The 15,925-nt window shown below is 39.4% G+C and overlaps 1 protein-coding gene across 3 annotated transcripts in view; it reads left to right on the top strand.

Moving 5' to 3' along the window:
- Trpc5 (transient receptor potential cation channel subfamily C member 5) overlaps positions 1-15,925 on the top strand; it is a 352,275-nt gene that overhangs the window by 204,345 nt on the left and 132,005 nt on the right. For all 3 annotated transcript variants that reach the window (XM_060374438.1, XM_060374437.1, XM_060374439.1), the window contains one exon: positions 2,641-3,039. In XM_060374438.1, coding sequence (XP_060230421.1) covers positions 2,662-3,039 — 378 coding nt within the window. In that variant the 5' untranslated portion in view covers positions 2,641-2,661. The remainder of the gene's footprint in view (positions 1-2,640; positions 3,040-15,925) is intronic.

The following is a 15,925-nucleotide window of genomic DNA, read 5'->3' as shown; positions in this document are numbered from 1 at the left end:
GTAAGCAAAAAAGTGGTGAACACAGGGCCTGTTCTGCCATCTCCCCCAACCACCACCACAGGGTTTATCGAAGTGCTGAATGAACTGGATGTGCTCAGTGCATTTCCATTAAGTAAGTTATTATAACAGAAGCCCAAGAGCTCTTGAGTCGCTCATCAAGGGATCACGCCCTCCTACTTCCTGTTGACAACATAGAGGCAGTCTAAAGTTAGTGTTATCATGGTTGTATGCTGTTCAGAGGAAAGTGGGTCTTTTATGTGTCAATTTCCTTTAGACTCTACTAAATTCTCTGACAATAGTTGTTGTAGTTTTATTTCTGTTGTGATAAACACTGACTATAAAGAACTTGGAGAAGGAGAGATTTATTTGTCTTACACTTCTGATCACTGCCCACCAGTCAGGGCAGGAACTCAAGCAGGTGTAGGAGCAGGAGCCATGGAGAAAGCTGCTTATCGACTTGCTCACCACAACGTTCTCAGCTACCTTTTGTTGATGTTGTTGTTGTTTGGTTTGGTTTGGTTTGGTTTGGTTTGGTTTGGTTTGGTTTGGTTTGGTTTGGTTTGGTTTGGTTTGAGACAGGGTTTCTCTTTGTAGTCCTGGCTGTCCTGAAATGCACTGTGTAGACCAGGCTGGCCTTGAACTCAGAGATCTGACTGCCTGTGGCTCTTGAGTGCTGGGATTAAAGGTATAGGCCATAACTGCCCACCTTGAACTGCTTTTCTTATGTAGACTGGGCCTAAGAGGCTAGAGACAGAATGGCCCACATGGCTGTACCTTCTTACCTCAACCAGCAATCAAGCCAATCTAATGGCAGCTCTTCCTCCATTGAGGGGCTCTCTGTCTCCAGGTATCTCAGTCTGTGTTAAACTCATAAAAACCTAACCAACACAGAAGTGGAAAACACATCAGACCTTCTCTAGGGAGCCAAACAAGCACCCTACAGTCTGATTTCTAGACAAAGAAAGAAATTCATCATTGGGGAAAAAGGCAGCCAACAGTCATCTTCAAATGCTAACTTCCCTGAAGATCACAAAGATATGAATTGCAAATGCTCCTTAATATATGCTTCTCACCCTGCCAAAGAAGAGATGTAATTATCTGAATGAGTGAGATAAATGCGTGTAGAAGTTCCAAACCTTCTCTTACATTCAGGAGATGAGACAAGGGGCTCTTTATCACACTTTCATTTCCTTCTAGTGAAATGGTTCCTTAATGAAAAGTGTCAAAATAAGGCCATCTTAACTCCAGCGGGGTTTGGAGACCTCAGGAACAAGAGAAGACAGCCAATCAGCTAATAGATCTAAATCTCATTTTCTCTCCTAAAGAGGACCATCATTCCCACCTTGCAGGGACAGTACAAGGAGTCAATGAGGCATGTGAGTGAATTTGACCTGTAAATTGCAAATTAAGAGCTCTACCTCATGATTCATTCTGTATGATTACAGACAAAGGTGCTTTTATTTTCTTGGTCTTCCAGAGAAAATTTAAGCACATTGCAGGAGCTCAGTAAAAAAAACCTATTTAGTTTTCACTTTACAATCAGTTCTATTAAGTGTGATGTGACCTTAGATCTCGCACAAACAAAACAGACTATTCATTTCTCAGAATTAAATCAAATTGATTCTCCAGTCTGTTAGCTTTAGAGTTTGGAGTAGTGGCAGAAAGAAACCAGGTGTTAGTTTAGGGAATGAGTCCCTCTCGCCTTTTGAAGCTACTTTAGCCTTCTGGAGTCCATACTTCTCCAAGGAGCAGGGCTGTGCTTGACACTAAACCATACTTACTTTTATTTTTCCCTTTTGTCTTTTTTTAAATACATGCTCTCATGAATCATAGGCCAACCCTAAACTCATTATATGGTCAAGGATGACCTTGAACTTCTGTTTCTCCTTCCTTTACCCTCTGAGTACTAGGATTTGGGGTGTGTACTACCACATCCAGAGCATGGGATCAAACATGGGGTTTTGTGTTTGCTGAACAATCATTGCACTAACTGAACTGTATTTTCCACTGCTAAAATAGTATTTCAGTCTTAAATGTGAATCTGGAACAATGGCAAATGCAATCTTGAAAATTAGATTACAAAAAGACCCAAAAAACCCAGAGAGCAAATGAAATTGGCCCTAGGTGAGCATGAACTCAACACCACCAATAAGAAGTATTACCATGAATATTTTCAGCAAGAGAAGTAAAAGGACAGTTTAACTTGTGCTATACCTTGGGAGATTTGATACTATCTTGCTCCTTTAACTTTTAAGCTCACTCAAAGTAGCTTTTCAGGGTAGGAGATATTCTCTAGCACAAGACTTGTTAAGCGCTCTCTAGATGATAACTGCTAATGTTCTTAATTTGCATAACCTTAGAAACAAATGTGGTAGATGGGTTTGACTAACTTGTCCAAGATCACAGAGCTGGGAAGTGTTAAACCAGTGTTTGAGCCCAAGTCTTTCTGACCAAAACCTGGCTTTTTGCTACTCTGTTATTTGGCAACAGGGAAACAGGGATGTCATTTAAATGCTTTGGGATTTTGAAATCCCATTAGAAAGGAATTAATAGGTGGCCATTTGAAACTTCAGATAACTAATACTGTCATTGATCTCTCCTCTATGTCTCTGTCTCTTTCTGTCTCTTCCTCCCACTTAGGTTTCTAAATTGCTATGAACCATGGCCCAGCTCTACTACAAGAAGGTCAATTACTCACCATACAGAGACCGCATCCCCCTCCAAATCGTGAGGGCTGAGACTGAGCTCTCTGCTGAAGAGAAGGCCTTCCTTAATGCTGTGGAAAAAGGGGACTATGCCACAGTGAAGCAGGCACTACAGGAGGCCGAGATCTATTACAATGTCAACATCAACTGCATGGATCCTTTGGGCAGGAGTGCCCTGCTCATCGCCATTGAGAACGAGAACTTGGAGATCATGGAGCTCCTGTTAAACCACAGCGTGTACGTGGGCGATGCGTTACTCTATGCAATCCGAAAGGAGGTTGTAGGCGCCGTGGAGCTTCTGCTTAGCTACAGGAAGCCCAGTGGAGAGAAGCAGGTAAGAGAATTCCCAGTAAGCTGGAAATAGCCAGAAATCAGGGCATCAGAGACTAAAGGAAAGGTTTGGACGTCTGCAACTGGGAAGCCCGATCTTTGAAATTGTTCTCAGTTGTCTCAGGCACTGTCCCAAGAGCTGCCTTGTGTGGCCCCTGCTGTTTTACTCCGTTTTTTTTTTTTTTTTTGTTTTTGTTTTTTTTTTTTTTTGTCTTGGTTACTCATACATATTCAATACTTAACAGGGCAAAGGCATGTTCTTCGTGTCAAGACTATGTAAACTCTTTCCAATTTCTTTCCAAACCCTGTTATGTCTACATTCCCTTTTTTCACTCAACATTACATTGCAGTAAAGAGACCAAACACAGACACATGTTTTCTCCTGACAAGCTTTACTTCCACAGACAAAACAAAAAGACTTTAGCTTTGAGCACCATCATGCAGACACAAATAGAAACCTCACATATTTTCCTAGTATATGTTATGTGACCCAAGTACTCACCGGTACTTGGGTGTTTGTACCTATGAGCCTCATATTATCATGCCACTGAAATTTGTTATCTTTTTAGTCATCTTCGATTTCCCCATCAAATCTTGACCCCATGTTCAATCCCTAAGCCCTGTGTTTTTCCCCTCTCTTTCTTTCCTCTCTAACCCAGTTTCCACTAGTCTTGCCTTCTGTCATCACTTTCCTAAATGAGAGGTTCTCAAAGTGTGGCTCCAAGACTGGCAGCAGAAGCATCTCCTGAGAACTTACACAAAATCAAAGCCTTAGATCCCTACTACAAGTTAACTAAATCATAAGCTCTGGGATGTTGCCCAACAAGCTGTGCTCTAACAGGCCCTCAAGGAGCTTCTGATGCATGCTCAAGTTTGAGAATCACCGGGCTATAATAGCATGAAAATTTCCTCATTAGTCTGCTGGCATCAATTCCTTTTGTGCCTCTGAAACCGTTCTGTGCAGTCAGGCTGGCTTATCCTTTCTAAATTAAGATAACAATCTTATTATTCCTGTCCATGCCTTACATACTACAATGTCTTCTCATATTGTTTTGTCCTCTGCCATTATGAGAAAATACTTGAGGTGATATACTTTATAGAGCAAAGAGGCTTGTTTTGCTCATGGTTTTTGGAGGCTGAAGGTCCACGATGAGGTGGCTTATCTGATAAACCTCTGATGAGGGCCTCTTGCTTTCCTTATAGACATGGTAAAGAAACTAGAGTGGAAACTGATCAAATATGGAAGGAGACAAATTGGCAACAATGAAAACAGTGAACTTCAAGTATTGAAATATACCCAAATCTAGGTTTAAAGGAAATCCATATTTCTTAGTATAGACTCGTTTAGGAAAAAAAAAAAAGATAAACTGACAATTCACAATGTATTGGAATTGACAAAGTAGAAAACAGGATAAAACTGGAACTAACAGATTAACAAATCTTTAAGTAAAAGGCCTAAACTCCCTTCCTCATCAGCATTTAGTATACCACCAAAGGAAGTAAGGATCTCATCTCTCTTGTTCCTTGCTCTATTGCACATCCACAGGAAAGTATCTGGACTTTCATAGTTGATGAATATTTATTTAATGAATTAGTAATATGTAACCAGCACTGAGTTAAGCATCTTAATATGACGTACTTCATTTAATGCTCCAGACAACTCTACAAGCTAGACATTATTGTTATTATTATTATTATTACATTTCCTACTTGCCAGTGAGAAACAGGATTATTAAGTCAATTGTTTGGAATCACATTAAATATCAGAGCTGGAATGCAAGTTCCTACACTCCACTTTAATCCCTAGGCCTTGATCACACAACTGAATGAGGCAGTTTCAAAAATGTTGGCAACAAAAGCTGGAGGAGACACAGCTCATTAAAAACACATATCTCCCTTGCAGTGAGCCTGAGTTTAATTTCCCGCACCTAAGTTGGAAGGATTGTAACCACCTGTAACTCAGTTTCAGAATAGTCCATTTCTTTTTTTTTTCTCCACAGGTACCTGCCTGTATTCAGATGCACATGCACACAGACACATAGACACGTAAATACACATAATTAAAAAATAAAATTAATCTTTTTTGTCCCAGTTCTGGAAGACCTCCTTAGGGCCTTTCAACCCATTACTCACTGCCTGAGGCTGAGACTGGAAAGAGCAGTAGGATAATAGATAGATTTTGTACTTCCTTTTTAATAGGTTAGGTTGCCGCCTACTCTTCATAGAATTTTTAGAGCTATTTATTTATTTAGACTAGGTCTCTTATAGCCCAGGTTGGCCTCAGTCAAGAGGCAGCCAAGAATGCACCAGTTTCCATAAAGTTGGAAATCTAACTTAGGACTTACTTTTTTTCACTTTAAAAAAATTATTTATATTTTTTATAAATTAAAGTTTATTCACATTGTATCCCAGCTGTAGCCCCCTTCCTCATTCCCTCCCAATACCACCCTCTATCCCTCATCTCCTCCTGTGCCCTTTCTTCAGTTCACTGACAGGGGAGGTCCTCCTCCCCTTCCATCTGACCCTAGTTTATCAGCTCTTATCAGAACTGTCTGCATTATTTTCCTCTGTGGACTGGTAAGGCTGCTCTCCCATTAGGGAGAGGTGATCAAAGAGCCGGCCACTGAGTTCATGTCAGAGACAGTCCCTGTTCCCATTACCAGGGAACCCCCTTGGACACTGAACTGCCATGAGTTACATCTGTGCAGGGTTTCTAGGTTATCTCCATGAATGGTCCTTGGTTGGAGTATCAGTCTCAGAAAAGATCCCTGTGCCCAGATATTTTGGTTCTGTTGCTCTCCTTGTGGAGCTCCTGTCTCCTCCAGGTCTTCTTATCTCCCCATTCTTGCTAGGTAAGTGCTGTACCAAATGAGCTAAGTCCCCAGCCTCTCTTTATAAAGACTAAAAGCATGGGGCCTGGTCAACTCATTTCAAAAGATCATTGGGAGAAGCAAAACTATTTTTATCTTTTTTTGAGGGTGCCAAGGCTGGACCTCAGGGTCTCATGAAGGTTAGGCAAATAACAGTGATCTACACTCCAACACTGTTAACTTTTTTTAAATTAATTAATATTTTTTTATTTTTATTTTTAATTACTATTTATTGACCTTGTATCCCCCCTCTAGTTCCCTAACTCCTCCCCTCCCTTCCTTCCCTTTCTCCATGCATGCCCCTCCCCAAGTCCACTGGTAGGGGAGGGTTTATTTTTCTTCCTTCTGATCCTAGTTTGTTAGGTCTCATCAGGAGTGGCTGCATTGTCTTCCTCTGTGGCTTTGTAAGGCTGTTCCCTCTTCAGGGGAGGTGATCAAAGAGCAGGCCAATCAGTTTATGTCAGAGACAGTCTGTTCCCATTACTATGGAACCCACTTCGACACTGACTGCCGTGGGCTACATCTATGCAGGGGTTCTAGGTTATCTCCATGCATGGTACTTGGTTGGAGTATGAGTCTCAGGAAAGACCCCATGTTCAAATTTTTTGGTTCTGTTGCTCTCCTTGTAGACCTCCTGTCATCTCCAGATCTTACTATTTCCCACTTCTTTCATAAGATTCCATGCACTCTACCCAACACTTGGCCGTAAGTCTCAACATCTGCTTTGATAGTCTGCAAAGCAGAGCCCTTCAGAGGCCCTCTGTGGGAGGCCTCTAACTTGTTTCCTGTTTTCTTCTTCTGATGTCCATCCTCTTTGCCTTTCAGGATGGCGATTGAGAATTTTAGCCTGAGTCCTCCTTCTAGATAAATTTCTTTAGATGTACAGATTTTAGTAGGTTTATCCTATATTATATGTATATATGAGTGAGTATATACCATGTGTGTCTTTCTGCTTCTGTGATAGCTCACTCAGGATGATCCTTTCCAGTTCCCACCATTTACCTGCAAATTTCATGATTTCCTTGTTTTTCATTGCTGAGTAATATTCCATTCTGTAGATGTACCACAATTTCTGTATCCATTCTTCAGTTGAGGGGCATCTGGGTTGTTTCCAGCTTCTGGCTATTACAAATAAAGATGCTACAAACATGGTTGAGCAAATGTCCTTATTGTGTACTTGAGCCTCTTTTGGAGAGGAATAGCTGGATCTTGAGGAAGTGCTATTCCTAGTTGTCTGACAAAGCGCCAGATTGATTTCCAGAGTGGTTGTATAAGTTTACATTCGCACCAAGAGTAGAGGAGGGTTTCCCTTTCTCCACAACCTCTCCAGCATGTTTTGTCATTTGATTTTTTACCTTGGCCCTTCTGATGGGTGTAAGGTGAAATCTCAGGGTCATTTTGATTTGCGTTTCCTTGATGGCTAGTGAGGTTGAGCATTTCTTTAAGTGTTTCTCTGCCATTTGATATTCCTCTATCGAGAATTCTCTGTTTAGCCCTGTTCCCCATTTTTAATTGGATTACTTGATTTGTTGCTTTAAAAATTAGCAACAGTAAAAGATTTTCACGTGCACAACAATCAAACAGTAATTTAAACTCAAAAAGTGCAATGAATCTCAGGTGTTTGAAGCAGCGCTCATTTGTCATGTGTCTATCATACAGCTTCATTGCAGCCTTGGTTGCAACTTCATTGCAGCACACACAATATGTGCCCTTTACATTGCATGCAATAATACTGTATACAATGTCAATGGCACTTCCTAGGTCAGATTTGAGACTATTGACTGGTATTAAGAGCAGTGTTTTTATTTTAAGTAACAAGCATGATGTGATTAGAGAAACATAATGGTATAGCTATGGAAAACAAATCCTCAATATTCTTGTCATAATTCTTCAGCATGTTAAATATTAAATGAGTATATCTTTGGATTAGATTGTCTTAAATGTTTTAAAAGCTATTTACTGAGTTGTTTTTTAAAAAAAAAATCAGTTAGTGAATTTTAGCTTGGAATTAGCACAGAATGTCCAAAAAATTTTAAATAGCCCTAAACATATGCCTGTCGTTTCATAGTGTATCGTTATATATAGCAGCATTCTCAGAACTGAATATTATAAAAGTTAAAAATCATTCAACTCTGAAAAATTGCCTACATCCTGCAGCCAAGATTTAATTCTTTGTATAAACATAAACAAGTACATTCATCTCATTAGTATGCAAACTTTGTCTTTAATAAGGTAGATCTAATAATTGTTTCAGAGTAAATTTAATCATGATTTAGTATCAGCAAATGTTTAATATTTGTATACCTGTATTATATACCTATACACCTGGGTTGGGTAAAATTTTCTTGGGTGAAAGGGGATTGTAAATGGGAAACATTTTAAAAGCCATATACTAGGCCATACTGTTTTCCTGTAAATCTTAGGATCCTACCACAGGAATTATGTAACAGGTCAAATGAATAGAAAATAGATGAGCTCCCTAGAAACAGACTGAAGATATTAAGCAAAGAAGCTGAGTTTGTTTCCTGCTCAGTCCATCTTACCAACACATCAAAACTGATTGGTTCTGTGTCACATTCTCCACACTGAACACCTGGGGAGTTTCCAAAGGTATTTTCATTTACCAACCTTGAGGTTCATGTACCATACTGGCTCTTCCCTTTATTTGAAATGAATCTCATGCCACCTTGTAATAGTGGGTAGCCTCACTTATAGGAATACAAAGTGCTCCTGATATGTGGCATAAGCCTAATTCCCAGTTCTTTCTGTGCTTATCCTCTCTGTATGGAATCAGTGCCCACAGCATAATGGGTAATATGTAAATATTTGCTGAGGGACATGAAGGAGTGAAATACATCTTCCAAAATATCACAAGATGTTTTTCTCAAACAAGACTTTGGGGGTTTTAAAATCAATCACGTTTAGCGTCATCACTCTTTGGAAGAATAAGAGAGCACAGGACAATTTCCCATCTGGGTGTTGAATGGATACTGAGTCCATATTTGATGGGTCCCATTTCTCTTGTCTTTCTCTGTGCTCTAGTAGATGCTAAGGATCTGCCAGGCAGGGAGAAAAGCACCATGGAAACTTATATCACCACTCTTAGAATTAGTCACAGAATTCAAAATTTGGGGTCAACAAAATACCTGATGACAGCCTGCTTCTTTCTTATTCTGCTTACTACCTTCAGTCCACCGGCTTTAGGGACCCTTAAAGGAACCTTGTCAGCAGAGAAGGCTGATTCAACTACAATTCAGAGATGAGGTTGGCATTTCAGTGAATGTGCAAAACCAACTCTGAGTCATTTGTTGTACATATGGGAAACTTGTCAGAAGAGAGGTTCCTGAGCCTCAGTATATGCCTTAAGGATCAGCATCTTGAGGTTCAGGCCTGAAACCCACACCTTAGTAATCTCATCTCTACCAGTGTCTTGGTAAGAGGTCTGCATGCCTCTCTGTATTTATTTTCTATGGTTGCCATTACAAATTACCATAAGCTGAATAGCTTGAAACAAAATAAATTTATTATTTCATAGGGTAGAAGGCAATAAGGAATGAAAAAGTAATAGTAAGACTGATTCGTTTTCAGAGGAATGTATGATAAGGTGTGTGGGTTGCCTCTGAGACTTACTGATGAATATGCGCACACTTACTAATTCTTTCTGAAATCTTGCTGGCTGGTTCAACTCAGCAGCTCTGGCTCAAACTCCTCTCCAAGCTGACTAGTTCAATCTGGCTTTTCTCTCACTTGGCCTTTGATTTTTGCTGTGGTTGGCCTAAAACTAATTCTAACAATCTGTTCTAATCTTCTGGCTTCTTCTCATTCTCTGGCTCATTCTGTCTTCACCTGTGTCTAGCTTGTTCTCTCTTCAACCTGTCTCTGTAAAAATCTCCCAGTAAAATTGCCTCTGAGTTCCACAAATTGAATTCCACTACACTGTCTCTAAACTCCCTGACTCATCTGAACTGAATGAACAGAACTGACTAAAACTCAGAGATCTGCATGCCTTTGTCTATTGAGTGATAGGATTAAAGTTTTGGCATACTTCAACACCTGAATATAAGCTTTTATTTACCTGAAACTTGCTCTATGGCAGGCTTGCCTTGAACTCAGAGATCTGCTTGCCTCTGTCTCCTGGGATTAAAGGTGTATCTCTATTCCTGCCAGATCATACAGACCTAGAAGGTCTTTGGATATGATCTCTTGCTAGAGCTGCCATGCTCTGCATTAAAATTCTTCTACATTCAACCAAATTGCTTTCTTCCTTAAACAGATGATTTCACCTTAATGTAATTGCATCTAAAAGACCCTTTTCCCAAATAAGATCACAGTCAAAATTAGTTTAACTTGAACACAGCATTTGGGATGCAAATTTCACACTCTGTGAGCATAGTGGTCTAAATAAGTGGCTTTCAAAGTTCTCTAGCAGTAGAGACATTAACAAAATCCCACTGAGATTAGAAATATCACAAACAGACCTTCCTTAGTCTAACTGCATGTTTGACCCAAAACTTATATTCATTTGCTCTCACTCTTGCTTTCCCTTGACCTTTGAGGTGTCACCACAATCTGAATACCATCAAGAGAGAGGACATAAGGTAGAGTCAAACTCACTATTCACAGTGCTAGTCATCATCTATAAAATGACACTAATAACACCTAACTGCTGCCTACCCCAGAGGTCTGTTTTCAGGAAGAAATTAAGATAGAAATGAAGACTTTGGGAAATTTTTAAATGTTAGACCAAGGTCAGTAATGATAATTTTCTGATTTACTACTTCAGTTTGCTTGAGCTTGTCATATTGTGTGAAGAGACCAGATGGCCCATGGCCCTGGTCAAAAGGCACCACGAGTACAGTGTGGGGGAGGGTTGGAGAATGAGCTGGCCCAGTTCACAAATTACCTCCCCCTGTCTGCTCTAGATGGCAGCAGTCTACCTTCCGCTACCAAAGAAGCTACATGAGCTCAAAAACATTCTTCCTTTGTCACAAGAATATAAAGATTCAAACAATAGCTAAGTAGAGCTTCTGGTCATTTTATCAACAGTCCAGCCAAGTAATTTTATTTCTTGGTCACTTACATCACTGCAGGCTTCCAGAAACAGGCTAAGCCAACCATTTCCCCATGGCCCGCCCCTCTGGGCTCTGCCATAATTACTCATTTGTCTGTGGCAGATGGCTCCAAATTAAAATTGGTCTCACAGATGAGCTACAGAGATTAAATCTCAACAGCACTGATAAGTATTTGTGTTGAGGATATAGAAAATCAGCAACAGAACACTGTCTTTGAGTTTGTTTGTTTGTTTGTTTGTTTGTTATCTGTTTCAATTGTTTTCTGTTTCTGTCTGGCTCTTGGTCTCAGGGTGAGATTGTACAGTATGGAAGAAGGACATTGAGGGCCCAAACAAAGGTGGCTTGAGCACAGAAAGAGGACCTCAAGAGACGACTCCATCAAGTCAACTGCAGTAAGATAGATCAGAAAGTAAAGGAGAGATTGTAAAAATTCCCCTGCTTTTTACAGATAGTCTATAATTTGGAGTCAGCACTTACTACATATGTTTCCATGGACAAGACACTTCATCCATTTAAACCTCAACCTTTTCATCTGTGTCTAGGAACAATGAGGGAATATACTTTATAGAGCTATAACGATAGTGGGAGGAAATATGTGTGGATTTCATTAGAATGGTCCTTGGCATGTACTAAGCACTCACTAAATGACGGCTAGCACTGCTCCTACACTGACTAGTTAAAGTCATGCTGGTATCATCTGTTTGGTAAGGCCACCAATTTCCTCAACTGAAGCTGACAGATGGCTCAATTTGTAAGGTGTATCCTATGCAAGCATGAGGACCTGAGTTCAGATCCCTAACACACATGTAAAAGCTGAACTTAGGGGCATGCATTTGTAACCCCAAAACCGGGTGGAGGCATAAAGGAAAGTGACCCCCAAAGTTTCTTCTCTACCCATCCTCACCAAATCAGTGAACCCCAGGTTCGATAATAGACTCTGTCTCAAAAAATAAGGGGAATACCCACCAAGTGAGATACCTGAAGTCGACCTCTGTTCTCCACACATATTCAACCTACATGCACCCACATCCATCAACACATTGCATACACAGGCAGTCCCCCTTGCATGCACATTAAGTACTCATTATACACAGATACACAATGGTTAAAATTTCTATCTGAGAAGCTCAAAAGATGGGTCAGCAGTTAAGAGCACTTATAGCTCTTGCAGAGGACCTGATTTTTGTCTGCCAGTGCTCACATCAGATAGCTCACAACTGCCTGCAGGGGTCTCTCTTCTGGTCTCCATGGGTATTCAACCCATGTGCATAAACTCTTTCTCTCTGTGTCTCTTTCTGTCTCTCTCTGTCTCTGTCTCTCTCTGTTTCTCTGTCTCTGTCTCTCTCTCTGTCTTTCTCTCTCTCTCTCTCTCTCTCTCTCTCTCACACACACACACACACACACACACACACACACACACACGTAATTAAAAATAAAGCCTTTAAAGAAAAACAATTCAATCTGGGTGACCTTGGGAAGGTCAATAACCTCATTTAAGCATCAGCTTCCTTATCTATAACTTGAGGTCAAGTAGTGATCTTACCTACGTTGTAGATGGTTGTAAAATGTGAGGAGTACTTTATACTAGGGAAATAACCCAGTGAGAAAGGGGTATCTAAATGGTCATTACATTAAAACTTTAAAAAACTTTTCAGAATGTAATCTTCAGTGTATGACACACATGTTGTTTGCATCAGGACAAAATAGCTTTCTCTGTTAATTTTCTCATTGCCGTGAAAAATTACCTGGACCAAAGAACTGAAGGCTGTAGTATTTTATTTTGGCTCACAGTTTGGAACAGCCCTTTAGAACATGGAAGTCACGGAGCATATTTATGGAGAGGCTGGTCGTATTGCATCTACCTGAGAGAAGCAGAGAGAGATAAATGCTGGCATTTAGCTGGCTTTCTATATTTATTCAAGTCTAGGATTCCTGGCAATGAGAGTTGCTGTCAACATTCAGGATGGGTTTTCCCACCTCAATCAATTCAGTCTAGAAATTCCTTCAGAGACATGACTAAAAATTTGTCTTCTATTAGCCAGGCATGATCCATGTCTGTAATCCCAGCACTCAGGGAGGTAGAGGCAAACAGATCACTGTGAGTTCAAGGCCAGCCTGGTCTACAGAGGCTGGCTGTCCAGGATAGCCAAGGGAAAAAAAAAGTTTTGTCTTCTATCATGATTCTAGAGCCTGTCAAATATAGTCAGTATTAACCATCAAATAATATTAATATACCAATTAGTTGTGTTGCCTAAATTTTCTAGCGTTAGAGTAATGAGTATTTTATCTTTTTATTAATCTGAGTAACCACTCATTTTATTATTTTTTATTCCCATGTTATTCCTTCAGCCCTCTCTACCTTTCTATTTTGTTCTCCAGTCAATACTCTCCTCTATCTGACTTCACAGTTCCCTCTCTATATACCATATTTTAGCACATTTATTAGCTTAACTGAGATAAAGTTCATATATAAAATACTTATCTGTTTAATGGGTATAATTTGGTTAATCTGGACTTTATGTAATAAGCAAATCTATCACTTCGGAAGAGTTCCTATTACCGCACATATTTCGTGTGTGTCCTGTTTTTATCTCCTGGCTTCCTGGCATGATGTCTACCCAGCTATACTTCTTGGACTGCTGCCTCCAACAATTTTTGTTGTTGTTGTTCTACAGAATCATTATATTTTTTTCCTGGCATTCTGGTTCCTGCTGATAACCTCAAACAAGATTAAGTTAGTCCAATGCACAAAATGTTCTCTATTCTGCGGAGTATGTCAGCTCTGTGAAGTTCTCAGTAAAATGAAGAAAGTGTGATTAGAAGGAGCGTCAGTGAAGGAAGCCGTCCTGTATCACTTTGATCTCAAGGGATTGTTGTCACCCATTCGTTAGTAAAAAGAGGCTGTGAGCTCACCCAGAGAATAATTACTTTGTGGAGTCAGTTATTTCCTTGTACAGTTCTGGGGATTGACCTCGTGTCATTAGGTTGTATTTTCGGGCAACAAGTGCCAAAAATGAGAAAGAAAAAATCAAAAGAAAAAGAAATAGCACTGAATGGGGTTGCACATAAGATGGAGAAGTAAATACCAAAAGTCAGGAGGACAGTCTTAGGTACAAGTGATCTTGGAAACAGCCTGAGCTACATGAGACCTTGTCTCACTCAAGAAAGGGGGTGGGCACCATGTTCTACTAGTAGCTGAGGGACTATTGGCAATAGACTGCTGTTGGCTGAGGGGATTATCACGTTTCTCTAGTAGAATGACAACTGGAATGACGACCAAAAGCATGTGATCTTCGGTCACACAAATTGGACTCAATGAGTTTGGGTTTTTTATTGTTTGAATTTTTAGAAGAAGACAGAGAGAAGGAGGGAGGCAAAAGAGAAAGGGAGAGAAGGAAGGGTTTTGAGTGGGTAGGGAGCTTGAGGAGAATGGACAAGATCAATCAAAATATAGTATATGAAATTCTCAAAGAGTAAATAAGATACTGCTTAAACATAAATAAATATAATGAAAGGGCCATCTAAAACAAAGAGAGTCAAATAATAGAATAAGGAAAGGAAAAGGAAGTTGGTACCAATGACAGATTATCTCTTCCCCTCCTTTCCTTCATTTCTCTTTCCAAAAAATGTAGAGTGATGATTTAGAAATTTCAGAAGTTGGAGAGTACAAATTCTAAATCACTCTCTGCTTTTCCAAAGCAGCTTTGCAGCCACGATTAGCTAGTTCCATTGTCCATTTCTGAGTTAAAAATTATGAACAAGTTAACTCTGAGAAGTATAGCAATATAATAGAATGAGAAGGAAAATGATTCCTGTTTCCCACTCCAAAACTAACTCCTTAGAAGTCATAAGTAGAAACAATTTATGTTAGTCCTCCTAGGTATTGTTTGTGCTTATTTAAACAGAAACACAGAGAGACATTTTTGAACAAAGGCTTACAAAAAGATTTAACTCAACAGGTGGTTATGGCACATGTTTTAATCCCATCACTTGGGAAGCAAAGGCAGGCTGATCTCTTCAAGTTCAAGGCCAGCCTGGTCTACAAAGCTAGTTCCAGGACAGCCAAGGCTACACAGAGAAATCATGTCTTGAAAAAAAATATTTACCTCTAACAATATATTTTGGCTATCTTTCTCTAAGAGAACATTAATCCATACCGCATTGTTTCAATCAGTATTGTCTTGTACAAATGTGTCATACTTATTTGTCCAATATTTTATTAAGTGAGAATTTAAGTTGTTTCAAGGCTGGATACTTTTGTTTTCTAAACAATGCTGTAATTGATCTCTTTTTTGTATGTGTGAAATTATTATATATAAGTAAAGTTCCTAGTAATGACATTATAAATTCATAGAACATATGTGTTTTCTTAATTTGGATGCCAGCAGTTCAAAAGTGTGGCTGCTTCTTGTGTAATTTGAATACCAACAGTCCAAAGTGTGACTTGACTGTTTCTTAAGTCTCTGTTATCATGGATCAAATAGCATTAGAAGCCATATTTCCAATCTGACAGGAAAAAGAAAGTGCTATCTCATTTTTCTTCCTTCCTTCCTTCCTTCCTTCCTTTTTTCTTTCTTTCTTTCTTTTCAGAAAATTGAGCTTAAGGCCAAAAGAAGTCATCGGATCCATCAGAGTTGGCATGACATGTTTGTAGGAAACTCAGCATCTGATTATCTTTTTCTCTTTTTCTACTAGAGTTGACTGATTTGTCGGCATTCTTTTTATATTAGACACATTAAGTTTACGAATTTTGTAGAAATGTCCACCTTGATTTAATAAAGATCAGGAATTTAAACCAAGTTACAAAGCAAGTCTAGAGCAAAGAGCCAAATGAATTACATTCCGGGATGTGTAACTTTGTTGCATATAAATGTAAAACCTATTTTAAATAACATTTAAAATATCTTAATATCTCTCTAGGATAAAAAGTATTCATGCATAATAGGTT

Source organism: Meriones unguiculatus, chromosome X (genome assembly GCF_030254825.1).
Source record: "Meriones unguiculatus strain TT.TT164.6M chromosome X, Bangor_MerUng_6.1, whole genome shotgun sequence".
Taxonomy (NCBI): Eukaryota; Metazoa; Chordata; class Mammalia; order Rodentia; family Muridae; genus Meriones; species Meriones unguiculatus.
This window is presented reverse-complemented; position numbering and strand designations above follow the sequence as displayed.